The sequence below is a fragment of the Achroia grisella genome, unplaced genomic scaffold, assembly GCF_030625045.1.
Source record: "Achroia grisella isolate CSIRO2021 unplaced genomic scaffold, CSIRO_AGI_Agris_v1 utg149, whole genome shotgun sequence".
Taxonomy (NCBI): Eukaryota; Metazoa; Arthropoda; class Insecta; order Lepidoptera; family Pyralidae; genus Achroia; species Achroia grisella.
The window spans coordinates 235,130-251,027 of record NW_026712644.1 but is presented as its reverse complement, the minus strand read 5'-3'; the positions used below and the strand labels follow the sequence as shown (position 1 = coordinate 251,027).

At 33.3% G+C, this 15,898-nt stretch overlaps 1 protein-coding gene across 1 annotated transcript; it reads left to right on the top strand.

Moving 5' to 3' along the window:
- The first annotated feature begins 311 nt into the window (after positions 1-311).
- Positions 312-6,954, top strand: LOC131840793 (phenoloxidase-activating enzyme-like). Its single transcript, XM_059188991.1, has 6 exons — positions 312-369; positions 1,974-2,087; positions 3,184-3,358; positions 5,477-5,676; positions 5,955-6,109; positions 6,381-6,954. Exons 1-6 carry the CDS (start codon positions 318-320, stop codon positions 6,633-6,635), a joined length of 951 nt encoding a protein of 316 aa, XP_059044974.1. The 5' UTR covers positions 312-317; the 3' UTR covers positions 6,636-6,954.
- Positions 6,955-15,898: the final 8,944 nt, after the last annotated feature.

Here is a 15,898-nt window from a genome sequence, read left to right as displayed (position 1 = left end):
TTCAGAACCCTCAGCATGTAATTACGATTCTCACTTTACCGTTTTTATATATGTTATTCAAACTAATCTCAACTTGAATTCGATACAAAAAGCCGAAGGATCTCCTAGAATGTAGTAGCAAACGCTAACGAAACCGGTTTGTTAATATCATTCTCAGACATTTCGACAATATTATGTACACATTAGGTTTGATCTCGTTAGCTGATTGTCCTGTTCTTTGCCTCTGAACGAGAATATTTTTTTAAAAAAAAAATGTTTTTTATTTAATATACAAATAATTAGAACATTATTTTAAATGTTCTGTCTTAAATTTTAAGATGTGCAATATTGTGTTATTATTTGTGTTTATTTTAGCATTTGTGCAAGGATGTAAGTATTTTAAGTATAATGTTCTATAATGCTCGTGTTATTAACTGGGAGAATTTCACAATCTACGTAGACCATAAAAATGGCTGAGTGTGTACTTTAGTTTCATCTATTCCAACCACCAAGCAGCTTACTTTGTGACCCATAATTGGAATGTATGGTGCAGATTAGGATGTAAAATTACAGGAAAAGAGACATTTTAATCCTTAACGCATGAGTGGTATCGCAGGTGTCACTTCATATTGTGATGACTAAATTCATTTATGTATGGTTGAAATGGTAGGTATGGTTACCGCTTACCATGAGGTGGGCCGTCAGTTTGTTTGTCATTCCAATAGCATAAAACATCTTTTTTGGAAAACATTAATTCGTTATCGTAGGGGAACTAATTTGACACGATTAAATAAAATAAAAAATCATTTCTTCTTATAGCATATTTTAGTGGCTTATGAAAGTCATTGTGTTATTCAAATTAACACACAAATTTGTGTAAATCTGCGTATGAGGAAAAATTGTTCAGAAAGCATTTGAGTTTAATTGAATAAAGATTATTTCTATTTCTATTAATATTTCTTCTTTACTGTGACCATTCTTAATCTATAACCTTCTAGTGATATTCTAGGGTATACAGAACAAATACTTTAAATTCCATATTCATCCATAAAAATAATTAATTGACATCGTAAAGTATCTCTTCTTAAGGCAATAGAAATAGTACAAATCTTTTTAGGACATATATTTAAAACAAAAATTTGTGTATAGTATAATGAAATAGATAATAACTTATATTTTATTAAACTAGTAGTTATATTGTGAAGTCTATTTCAGTACTAAATAATAATAATAATAATATTAATCTCACGACAATGCACACATCTAGACCCAAGTTAAGCTAGCTAAAGCTTGTGTTATAGGTACTGGACAACTGATACTAATACATAGATAATTTTTTTTTCGTAAATACATACATATTATACATATAAAATACCCAGACCGATACAAAGAATCATACTCATTAATACAAATGTTTGTGCCGTGCGAGGAATCGAACCCGCGAGCAGCGGACGTAAAGCAGCGTGCTAAACAGCTAAACTACCGAGGTCATCTTAATGGATTTGTATTATTTTGTTTAATACAGCGTGTGTGAGACTGAGGCGCGAGAATCGTAGTTTGCTCACCGAACATTCAACACTAGGCTTCCAAACCATAGTATCCGAATTCTATTCAACGCCTGATGATATGCAATCTATTCAATACTGCCTCGCAATATGGGGTGTAGACTCAATAACGGAATCGAAACTTGATCACCAATCGAGAAGGTCGCAACGCTTCTAGTAGCGGTGATCAGTTTTCCGCACTGAAATTTTGTGGTCTCACACATGCTAATCGTAGCGGAATTATACAAACTAATATAAATGCCTTAAATAAGAATATCATTTAAATATTCTCCCAGATACAAAACATATACAAAATGAAGACAATCTAAAAGATTCACCACATTTAGTCAAGTACTAGTGTACCGCACTAGCATTTTAGCCAAGCGAGATGACAGTGGACATTGAATGTGATTTGTTTAAATTCTAATGGTTTTGTATTACATTTCATAGACTATTCGACGAACCCACTAAACAACAGAGCTATTTGTGAAAACAAAGCATATCCGCCAGACATTAAAAATGGATGTTGTGGTATTGACGGTTCGTTCGGAAACAAAATTGTGGGTAAGTGTATTAATTTATTAGAAATTAGCTGTGCCCGGGGTTTTACTCGCATGAAAGTTATAGGCCATGTGTTATTCTGACGTATAAGCTACATTATGGTAAAGTTTCATCAAAATCCGTTCAGTAGTTTTTGCGTGAAAGAGTAACAAACATCCCATATAATGCTTGGTGCAATAAAGTGTTTATAATTAAAAAATAAAACAATATTAACATACTCACAATATTAACATTACCCGCGACTTCGTCATGGAATTTAACTTTTTTTTGTTAAAATATATATAAATCGCTAATGTAAAGTAGCCTAAGTTACTCTTTATAACATTGGGGCTATCTACGAGTGAAAGTCCCTCAAAATAGATCCAGATCAAAACAAATCCCTTTCCGAGGTTAGTTACAATTTTATAATTATTATTTTTTTATGCGAGTAACGTATTTACTACCATACGTAGGTATTTAGTTTACAAACAGACGCTTCAATTTTATCTATTTGTGTAGATGGTATGAATAAATATTTCAGCGATATTGAGTTAGCACAATACATAGTACTGTTTCTAATGAGTTAGCTGAGTGGAGACCCTTTCAGATCATAGCGAAATATTAGCTTTTAAATTTTCTTATTTTTACTCTGTACTATGATGCTGAATAAATTATTATTATTGTTAATGTTTGCTTTGGTCAGATGCTCTTCAATAAATTTTGTGTTTTAAATATTAGAAAAATTTAAAAAAACTCGCTTTTCCCGTGACTTCGACTTCGTGTGTGGAATTTAACTTTTTTAAAATAAAAGTAGCCTAAGTTACTCCTCATTACATTAGCTACCTGCCAAAAAAAGTCCCGTCAAAATAGGTCCAGCCATTTCAGAAATTAGCAGAACCTACAGACAGACACCAAAATATATTTTATTTTTAATTTTTAAAAATAAAATATATTTTGGTGTATGTACCGTATTTACATTCATATGCATGTAATAAAATATTGTTATTTCAATATTACAAACAGAGGCTCCAATTTTATTTATATGTACAGACGTCGATTTTGCTTATGGATTTGGACTCAACAGTTTATTTATTGTTAAATATTTTTCTAATTTTGACAGGAGGCAGTAACACAGCAATCGACCAGTACCCATGGGCAGCTCTTATAGAATACGTACCTTTGAATACCACATTGATAAAACAGAATCTATTACTGTGCGGTGGAAGTCTGATCAGCTCCAAGTATGTACTTACAGCAGCGCATTGCTTCTTCATGAGCGAAGGTCTAGTGAAACCGTAAGTAAATTTTGTATTGGGATCTTCTTATAGTTATACTAGCTGTCCTGGCAAACGTTGTTTTGCCATATAAATTAATAACGCTATAAAAAAATAGGGGTTGATGATAGAAGGGTGAAAATTTAGGATTGTATGTATTTTTGTATGTTGTATCATAAAAAAATAGAAACTAGAAATATTGTCTAAAATATAAAAAAAAAATTTAGGGTCAGACCTACTCAATACGCTCACAAAATTTCATGAGAATCGGTCAAGCCGTTTCGGAGGAGTATGGAAACGAAAACTGTGACACGAGAATTTTATATATAAGATTAAGAAGAAAAGTATCCACTTTTAATACACATATATATATGAGTATATATTATTATCGTATTGACTACTGATAGTCTTGGTGATCTAGCAGTTAGTATACCGTCTTACTAACGCTAGTCGCGGGTTCGATGCCTAGCACGATGGTGATATATGTATTCATGACTATGATTTTTTGTATTGGTCTGGGTAATTCCTACGTATATATTTTTTTTTAATGGATGATAATGGAATGGTGCTCCCACCCCGCACCAGTAATTCATCACGATGGTTTCCAGGGAGAACCGCGTGGAGGTCAACCTGACATGGGACATTGCTAGCAATGAGATCATCAGTCCACATTACTAACAATCCTCTTTACCCTTTTCCTACATATATTATGCATTTACAAAAACAATACATTTTATATATTTATGTCAATTGTATTGTACCCATAACACAAGCTCTGCGTAGTTTGAAACTAGATGATGCTTTATGAATTGTCCTGAGATATTATTATTATAACTTTTTTGTAAACAGATTAGAATAAAACAAATACTTCTAAGTGAAGCTTAATAAATAAATAAATAAGTAAAAACTAAAGCATCACCTAAACCCAAATAGGTTAAGCTATTATTAAGATTACCGTCAACAGATAAACAAATAGATGGAGAATGATAGGATGACTAGGAAGGTAGGTCAGCATCGTGGTGAATCTACTAAAAATTGACCACGATGGTTTCCAGGTGAATCCGTGTTGAGATCGACCTGAGATGGTACATTGCTAGCAATAGAAAATCACTTATTCAAATAAACTTAAATTAAGCACTTTTAAATAGTCATAGTTACCATTATTTTAATCTACCGCTCATTCGGATAGCTGTCTCATCACAAGAAGAACGAGCAAAAACTTGCGTGTTGCTCTTTTAAATAATTATTGTAACTTTACATTTCAAATTCGAAACGTGCGAATACAAGCCATTAACTAGCACTAATTTCTTAGGGTCAGATATTAAATACCAGCAGACCAGACCAGTCCCTACAAGCAGCACTCGTTCATCAGTATGACGTATGAGCTAGCCATCACTGCGCTCGACCATATTTTAGGGAACCCAATGTCCCGGCCCACCACCCCCTCCGATCGATCCCCCGTCCAATTCAAACGGGGATCGAAATTACGACGGCCTGAGCCGAGGTTCGAACCCCTAGTGGTGCCCTCAGACTAAAGTCGTATCCGTCGGGCAGGAGTTGGCCTTCAGCCGCTCCATAAGTCCTTCCGCGGGTTTGGAGTGCCATCTGCACTCGCCCCATAACGTCCGGTGAAGCTGTAAAGGCCAGCTACGGCCAACAGCATTAGAGTAGTCCGAAAAAAAATAAAAAAAAAACCGGCCCACCACGCCGCCACATGTCTGGACATTTTAGTGAGCATGACTACTTATTCCACTCGACCACGTCATAGCTACTTAAAATTACTATAATATGGTAGTTACAGTATTCGCACTTTAAATATGCGGCAATCAATTTACAAATATGTTTTGTAAATACAATATTTACAAAAACAGTGTATGTATGTATTTATACCAATTGTCTAGTACGCATAACACAAACTTTGCGTAGTTTGAGACTAGATGACGCTTTGTGAATTATCCTGGGTTTTTTTCATCATTTTTCTTTGTAAACCGACTGGAATAAAATAATAGAATAATTTATTCTTCCTCTTCTTCATCCTCGCATCTTACCGTTACGCAGAGGATTATCTAACATTGAGGCGCCATGCATATCGCTGGTAATCATCGTCATTTGACAAGCCCAACTTAATTTGTTTTTCAGGGAATATGTACGTCTGGGCGAGTACAATACAACAAATAATGGTAAAGACTGCGTAGAGGTGGAGGGGGGAGGGATAGACTGTACGGATCCCGTTGTTATTATAGAAATAAAACGATATATTCATCACCCGCAATACATGTTCTATGAATCTAAAAACGATATTGCTTTAATACAATTGAAGAAATCAGCACCGTATACAGGTTAGTCATATTTCAACTGTCGTTTTGTACGTATTATTAATACATTCTTGCTTGTAAAGTGGATCTAATTACCAATTTTTTAAATATAATGCAAATAGTGAAGTTATATTCCACTAGCTTTCGTCTGCATCACACTTAAAATTATATATCGACGACTTCGGTGGTCTAGCGGTCAAGCACACCGCTTTGCGACCGATGGTCGCGGGTTCGATTCCTCGCACGGCACAAACAATTGTATTCATGAGTATATATATTTTCATTTAAATGTATATTTTCAGACTTCATCAGACCAATTTGTTTGCCAACACATGACATCTTCAAGTCCCCACCGGCGCGGTTGAAGCTCAGAGCAGTCGGTTGGGGCGTGATCAATGATAAATATGATATAAGTGAAATTAAACAACATATTATACTGCCTTTTGTACGTGTGAAGGTAATAAATATATGTTATTAATTAATAATAATAAATATCTTGGATAATTCACACAGCGACACATAGTCCCAAGCTATGCAGAATTTGTGTTATGGGTACTAGACAACTGATAGAATACTTCAATATATATATTTTTATAAATATATATTTAATATATATAGAAAACAATAACACATATTTATGAAAAATATATACAAATTTAGCTTGGGTCTAGATAGCGTTGTGTGAATTGTCCTGAGATATTAATAATTAATATATTAATTTACAACAGGAATGTCAACGTAGATATATAGGAAGTAAACATAGCCCTATAACGGATGATCAGATATGCGCAGGTGGGGAGAAAAATAGAGACACCTGCACTCTGGATTCAGGTGGACCCCTCATGTTTGAAAGCGAGGCTTCTTATGTGCTGGTTGGTATCACCAGCTTTGGTCCTGTACCATGTGGTCTGGAAGACACGCCTGGAGTCTACGTTAATGTTTACAACTACTTACCTTGGATCCTTAACATTACGGGCTCCTAAAAATATTGTTGGGCCATTTAGATCATATGGTCCTAGATTCAAGCCCTGCAGAAGAACCATGTTTGTACTTGTGCATTTTGTTTTCCATGTATATTACTTATATTTTACAAAGTCACAATGAGAGTATCGCATTATTTAATGACTGACTTACTCTCCGGTGATGGAAACATCGATTCCCGATTGTCACATTAGAATTTAATACATCTAGTAATATGTATGTAATACTTGACGTATTGCATTTGCCATCGTTGAAAATAGACAGGGAAAGTGCTATGAGCTTCACCGATAAGAGCGTGGCATTTAAATTATGAATAAATGAATGAATTATTATTTTTAAACTAAATGTTAATATAAATATGTGAATTTAGTCCTATATTTAACCTACTTTTCCTTCATGTTTCACTCGTATTTCCCTAAAAGTATGTCCTCGATCATTGGACGTAATTAAAAATTCTGATTGCTTTTTGTTAACCTGGAATTATGGTATAATATATTGTAAATAGTTTACTGACTTTGAGTAAATACGTTTCAATATTCAACAATCACAACAAAACCAATAACTACATATTTAGAAATATGGGAAATCATTATGACAGAGCTAATGTTTACAAACAAACGTACAATTTCCCCATAGTTTTGTGTGGTTGTAAATAACAAGAAATGTTTTAGAACACCTTAAGTATTTGTTTGTTGTTTATTTCAATATAACATAAATACTTGAAGTACATTAAATAACAACTATAATTTGTTATATATATATAAGTAATATATAATTAATATTAAATTTAGTCGATAACTATGAATAAGTAATATAAGCACGATGTAATTTATACTTTTTAAGATTAATCTAAATTAAATTCATTTAAATTGTACTTGTATTCACAAAAATCTTAAATATATACCGCTGCATAAATATTATTTAGAAGTGCAACATTCTTGCTGGTTCCTTTTGTGATGATGCATGAGTTAAACGGTAGAACGATTACGAAACCAACAGTTCCTTACGTAGTTTCATCATATTTTATTATACTCGAAATTAAATTAAATTCATAATATAAAGCAGTTTATCAATGAATGCTGGAACAAGTCACTTTATTGAATTTCACGCGCCTAAGTTCATCTTTACTGACCGCCACTATTATCAAGGAATGTAAATACCATTATCTGCTAGAGAATTATTCTTGTTGTGACCGTTAATAATATAAATAACTATCTAACCCGCGCGATTTCGTCTGCATCAAGTGTGATCATTGTATATTGCTCCATTTACATAATATCTTATTATTATCTATCTTATCTGTGTTATTCTGATATATAAGCTACTAGCTACCCACCCCGGCTTTACACGGGTGTACATGTATTATATATAAAAACTATCCTCTTGAATCACTTTATCTATTAAAAAAACGGCTTCAAAATCCGTTACGTAGTTTTAAAGATTCTGTCTTCTGTCTGTCCCTATGTATGCTTAACACATGGGGACAGACAGACAACGACAGCGACTTTGTTTATATTATGTAATGATGTTACTATAAAGTTTCATCAAAATCCGTACAGTAATTTTTGCGTGAAAGAGGAAAAACATCCATCCATACTCACAAACTTTCGCATGCACATTAAACAGGAAAGTTTAAAAATAATTGAATATAGTCAAATTGAGAATATCTTTCTTTCTTTATATCTTTTTTTCTTCGTTCAAATATCTTGTAATAAAGTCTCACAGAATTTTATTTTTACTTAACTGACCCGTGCAATATTATCTGCATCACAATTAGGTACTTGGCAGTTATCATTATATTTCATATAATTTACATATCTTTTTAAATTATAGCCTATGTGTTATTCTGATGTATAATATTACTGTTAAGTTTCATGATAAACCGTTCAAGTTTTTGCGTGAAAATGTAACAAGCATGTATCAACCATACTCACAAAAATATTAGTATCTGAAATTTATTTTTCGTCGTTAATCATGTATGATGTTACTTCTATAAAATGCGTATTTCCGAGACACGTGGCGAAGGGATTAATAAGTGTATTAATGCGGTAGTTCGTTGAACGTGTGAGTCAGTTGCAATAATTTATTTTGTAACTTCAGTACCATAATATTATTATAATAATATATGTAACATCCTTACATTAGTAAGTTGTTGTAAAGCTGGAATCGTAGAGACCATTCATACTAATATTATATATAACAAAGTAATTATGTTTTTTTTATTGGGTTGTTTGGGCTATTTTTAGATGTTTGTAGCACCTGTAGCACTGCGACCTACATAGATCTATTGTGCTCGCCCTTTTTCAAAGTTCGCTACCTAGACCCGTCAGGGACAAGAATTGAAGGATATTCTTAGGAGCGATGGTTTTTATCTCCTCGGGAAAGAGTGTAAACTTTCCAAAGGAGATATATCGTTTATGCATGAGTGGGCTACAACCACATAGGACGTGAAGCGACGTTTCCTCTTCAGTTTGGCAGAATCTGCAGATTCTTGTCGTGCATAGGCCAAGTTAAGCCATATGCTTGTTTCATTTGCAGTGTTCTATGAGAGCCCTAGTCATCATGCATATGTTGTTTTTACTCAATAGCAGTAGTCTATTGGAGTATTTGTTCGAGAAGCACTGAATCACTGGAAAGGCCAAGAAATGCCAGGATTAACACATGTTAATCCTGGCATTTCTTGCCAGTGATTCAGTGCTTCTCGTTCGGTTATTTTAGGTTAGAAACTGTATCCTGCTACTAAATGAAGTAGGAAGCAGAAATAACATTATACTGAGATGGGCATTCAAATATTGAAGGCAATGAAAATGCCGACCATCTGGCTAAGTTAGGGGCAAAAACCGTCCAACTGGGCCCCGAATCCTTCTGTGGTGTGCCTCGTTACCTAAAACTGGGACATCTCAAATGAATAAGTAATTGTGTTGATCTGTCACGCTTTCATGCGAAAACTACTGTACTGCTTTAAATGAAGTTTTAGTACACAGATAGTCTAGACCCTGAGAAAGGACGTAGGTTACTTTTTAATGCGGAAAAAGGATAGAAGCGGAGATGAAAGTTGTATGTAAGAATTGTCATTTGTAAAGCTAGAAGTTTGAAACTTATTTTTTAGGCTTTTGAAGTAAATATTACAATAAAAGTTTGTATATTCTCCTATCATCATCATCATCATCGCAGCCCGGAAGACGTCTACTGCTGGGCATAGGCCTCCCCTAAAGATCTCCACGACGATCAGTCCTGCGCTGCTCGCATCCAATGCCTTCCAGCGATTTTCACCAGATCGTCGGTCCACCTTGCTGGAGGCCTTCCCACGCTGTGTCTTCCGGTCCTATAACAAGTATTTAATTCTGGTTACAAGGAGATTTCAGCCCCGGCTTAAGAAAAATATATAAATAAGAATAGAATAACCCTATTGATATGTAATACTACGTAAAACATATATATATGTTAATGAAGTAAATAATTATTATTTTACCCTTAAGGTGGTAAAATAAAAACTCAACAGTTTTTTTAATAGCCGTTTTTTATATTTTGTACCTTTATAGGTGTCTATGTCTAACATTAAGTGAAACTCCCGCGCATGAACAACCATTGCCATGCACATTTGTCATTCCAGTAATCATTTAGTGTGTAATAGGCGCTATGTAGCTACCATAGTCAACTATATGATGGAATATTCTACATTTAAAACAAAATGTATTAAAAGTGTGACTCAAGTTTTCCTGTTAAGTAATGTTTTTCCTGTGAATAATGAAATTTTAGAATACATGAAATGTTATTTCTATAACTCCTATCAGTTCTAGTGAATTTACCGCAATGGGAAATAAAACCACTAAATTGCGATTCAAACTCTCATGGAGCGGGTTCCATATATATGGGATGAATCTGATGAACAGATAATAAATAAATAATCCCGGAAAATTAACACAACGCCATCTAGTCCCATGCTAAGCAGAGCTTGTGTTATGGGTACTAAACAACTGATATAAATACTTAGATTTTCTTTGTAAATACATACGTAATATACCTACATAGAAAACACCCAGACCGGTACAAACATTCATACTCATGAATACAAATATTTGCACCATGCAAAAAATCGAACCCGCGACCATCGGAAGTAAAGCGATGTGCTAAACCGCTAGACCATCGAGACCGTCATTATTATCATTATAATTGAAGTAATTGTATAAAAAAGTATACTAAACTTGAAATTGATAGCATTAGAAGTTTTTGAAACATAGCACTATGACATACAGACTGATGGTACTACAATTTACGGGTTTGGGTTGGAACCCTAAGAAACTCTTTAAAACCCAAAGGATTCGCCTCTCGCACTAATGGAATTACTATAATTACTCACATAGTTACATGGTATTGCATAGTTATTTTGGTTTCTACGTTTCCCTATTTGGTATTATGTCAACTTACTTAACGTTATAGTTCAGGGAATAAAGACAAAAATAAGATCGAACTTAGGACCGGAAAAATTAGGGGAAACCTGGATTTTTGCATGAACCTTCCTTTTGGTGTTCTAAACCAAATCCCAAAGTTTTGATCCGTGTACCGCTAAAAATGTTATACGAGGTCAAAGTCACAAAAAACAGTTTTTCGCGAATATTTCTTTAACGATCACAGTTATTGAAAAAAGTTAACAACGATTTTTTTAATAAATTAAAAGATTTATTAAAAAAATAATAATAAAGAAATGGATATTATTAATAATTCTATAATTTAATATTCAACAACATATATCATTAAAATTCACACAGCACCCATGAATACAAATGTTTGTACCGAGCGAGGATCTTCATCATTATTACATAGTATAAAACAAAGTCGCTGTCGCTGTCTGTCCCTATGTATGCTTAACGGATACGGATACGGATTAAAACTACGCAACGGATTTTGATGCGGTTTTTTAATAGATAGAGTGATTCTTGAGGAAGGTTTATATGTATAATACATGTACACCCGGGCGAAGCCGGTGACAGTAGCTAGTAATGGATAATAATGGAAGGCACCCGCTAGCGCAAATGGTTTACGGAGGCGGAGCACCAGTGGAGGATGACAAGATGAACATGAGATCAGGTCAGTTAGCCCATCGTGACAAATTTCATAGGAATTTATCACGATGGTTTCCAGGAGGGACCGCGTGGAGGTCGACTTAATATGGTACATTACTATACACTACTTCTGGGGATTACAAGTTTCCATTACTAACATACCCCTACCTCCTCGCGACCATGAAGGAGATATTGAGTGGATTACATATATAGCAGTAAATATAATTTACTTTCGTTCCGATCGCAGTTGCACGTTACATACAAACTGTTACTTAGCAACAATACTTATTTTAAATGTGATGGATTATACTTTTTCTACTTAAATCAATGTGCCTAATACGATCCCTTAATCCATTACATTTAAGACACTGAAGACACTCTACATCTCTACATTTAAAATATAATCACAGATCACAGTTGCACGTTACATACAAACTGTTACTTAGCAACAATACTTATTTTAAATGTGATAGATTATACTTTTTTTACTTAAATCAATGTGCCTAATACGATCCTTTAATCCATTACATTTAAGACACATAAGACACTCTACATCTCTACATTTAAAATATAATCACAGATCACAGTTGCACGTTACATACAAACTGTTACTTAGCAACAATACTTATTTTAAATGTGATGGATTATACTTTTTTTACTTAAATCAATGTGCCTAATACGATCCTTTAATCCATTACATTTAAGACACATAAGACACTGTACATCTCTACATTTAAAACATAATCACAGATCACAGTTGCACGTTACATACAAACTGTTACTTAGCAACAATACTTATTTTAAATGTGATGGATTATACTTTTTCTACTTAAATCAATGTGCCTAATACGATCCCTTAATCCATTACATTTAAGACACTGAAGACACTCTACATCTCTACATTTAAAATATAATCACAGATCACAGTTGCACGTTACATACAAACTATTACTTAGCAACAATACTTGTTTTAAATGTGATGGATTATACTTTTTCTACTTAAATCAATGTGCCTAATAGACCATCGTTAATAAAGTGATGAGTCAGTAATAATAAAGTTAATATTGACCGAAGTCGATTTGCTACAAATAATCTGCGAGGTCACACTGCCTCACCTATATTACCCGACAGCAGGTTGCTTTATATGCTCTTAGGTTTTTTAATACAGCGTCGTTGCCAGTTCTCGTAGCATCGTATCGTATCTCAGACCTCGTAAACGTTTCAATATATTGTTCAATTATGAACTCCATATTAAATTATAGAATTATTATTAATACCAGCAACATTATATTATTTCATTTGAGATTTTTTATATATTTTAATGTATTGCAATAAACTATTATAATTATTCTATCTATTAGGTACTAACCATATTATTTATAATTAAAATTGTTACCTTGTATACTAATTTATATAATTAAATATTAATATATATTCTTTTTTTTTAATTTGACGGAAATTTAAATCATATTTACTGAGCAAGGCCTATTACTCACTAAACGATTACTTGAATGACGAGCGTGCATGGCAATAGTTTTCATGTACGGGATTTTCATTTAATGTTACACATAGACACATATAAATACTGCATTGTAAATAAACTTGCTTTTTTAAAAAAAGTAATTCAATTGAGTTTCTTGCTAGTTCTTCTCAATTGGATCTATATACCGAACTGGACGGTAGGGAAAAAAATTATAATGTAAAAACTTGACGTTCATAAGCGGCTAAAATGTCCTACACGAATAAATGATTTTTGAATTTGAATTTGAATTGCTAACAATGTAACATATTCAGTTGACATCAACGCGGTTCAAAACTTGCCACGATAGGCGAAAGGACCTGACCTCATGCTCGTCTTATCATCTTTCACTGGTGCCGCGTCAGAGAATACCGTTGGCGCTGGTGGGTGCACCATTCCATTATCATCCATGAAAAGACCCAAATGACATAATTTTTATAAGCCGTTACGGTGAAATAATTTATTACTAGAAATTATTATAATTCTAATGAAACACATTGGAATACACATTCCTTTATCATCCATGATAAAAAATATCGCAAGTGAAATAAAGAGTCTATATATATCTAATCAGTGTTTTGTTTTCTGAACAATGTTCCACGCTGATCTTCGACCTTTTTGTATTGTTATGGATCACACATAATGACACAAACCTGTAAACCTTATGTCATACTGCATACATACATGTATTGTTTATATTTATGAACAGGTAATTCTGTGCGATCAGTAATAGTCAAATAAACGATATATTTTAGTCGTTAATTCTTTACCTCTAGTTTAAAAATTCTTATTTTTATTTTTAATCAAAGTAGAAGACAATCGTACTAATATTATAATCGCGTAAGTTTGTGAGTATGGATTGATGTTTATTACTCTTTCAAGCAAAAGCTGCTGAACGGATTTTGATGAAAGTTTACAGTAATATAGCTTATGCATCAGAATAACATAGGCTATATTTTATATTGAAATTTAACGCGGATGAAACCGCAGGCACAGCTAGTGTACTATAAATCACATTTATTAGACAGATATTTAATGGTATGTGTGGTTTATTTATCTTTATTTTTATGCATTGGCAACACATCGTCTGTTTTATGGCAATTCTTAATGGAAATCCAATTATATTAAAAATAGAGTATTTCAGAAGGCGTCGATGTGCTCTTGCGCATGCAATTTAGTTACGCTGCGTGGTAACACTGTTGCCTATTTACAATTCGTCAATGAAAGTGACAGCACAATTCGAGACTGATACATTTCTTGCCTGCCATTGTAAATATACCTCTTATGTATATATTTTTTTTGTTTCTTGCAAGACAAGCAATTAAAGTTTTTAAATTTATTTAAATTAATTTACACAGAAGTATTGTATATCATTTTAAAAGTATTTAGATAATGATTAAGACGGCGTGGTTAATTTAATTGACTTATATAAAAGGAGGCAATTCTAGCTTCTAATTTTGAAAAATGATATTTTTCTATTTAATCGACGATATATTTACCAAATGAAATACCATCCATCAATGGCGATCTTCCACGGTGCGTTTTTTTAGAAACTTTTTGCCATGCACAAATACATTGTGGAATCACAGGCAGCAATGGTCTTTATGAAAGAATACGATATTGAACACTTAAAAACAAAGCCTATTTCTTCTTAAAAGCTCGGCAATGCACTTGCCCCTGGTATTCATTTGGGTGCTCATTGGTGGTAATCACTTACTATCAGGTGAGTCACAAGCTCGTTTGTCCTCTATGCTATAAAATGGAAAACTTGTGAATATATCTACAATATACATATATAAATAGTTAGATCGGTCTCTTCTTTACTAGTTCCGTTTCCTGTCGCTGCTACTTCGGAACAACACCTATGTAAATAATGTCACAGACACTAAACGCGCAAAATAAAAGTAAAGTATTGAATAATAAACTATATGTAAATAGTGCAAAGAAACAATTTCCTTTGAACACTAGATGGTTGATGATTAATTTAGGTATTTTACATCGGCGCGCGAGCATCATGTCTACGTCATACATACGGTCTAGTGTCACCATTTAATTAATATATCAGAGTGGGATAAGAACATAAGTACAATATTTATTTTCTAATGGATAATGATGGAATAGTGCTCTATCAAAATATTTTAAACTACAAACGATTACAATAGATTAAAAATCCCTATTAATGAATTATCTGAAATGTATTTAGTAACACGGTAAAATTGAGATATTTTTTATCATGGATGGAGATATTCATTGGATATACAGCAGTAAAAATAATATAATCTGGATTTTCATCACTATTGCAGTTGGACATTACTGTTAATCAGCTACAAGAACACTCATTTTAAATGTAATTGATTATACTTTTTATTCCAAAAGTAATGTGCCTAATGCTGCCAAATATGGTTTCTTAAAAAGACAACGATATCGATGCTTATTTCCGAACGTAGAGTTGATAAACTGTCGACATACTGACATTGGGATTGCCCCGTCCGAGACGAAACACACCCATACCAACCATCATATTAGATGCACAATATATTGTGGAAATAACAGCGTCGAACAGTTTATATACATCAAAGCGAATAGGCATGTAGTAGCATATGTTCCGCGGACTTCAAACTTATCGCACGTGTATACTGAATAGTATGATTTCGTCTTTTATCGGAGTGTTTAACGAATTATT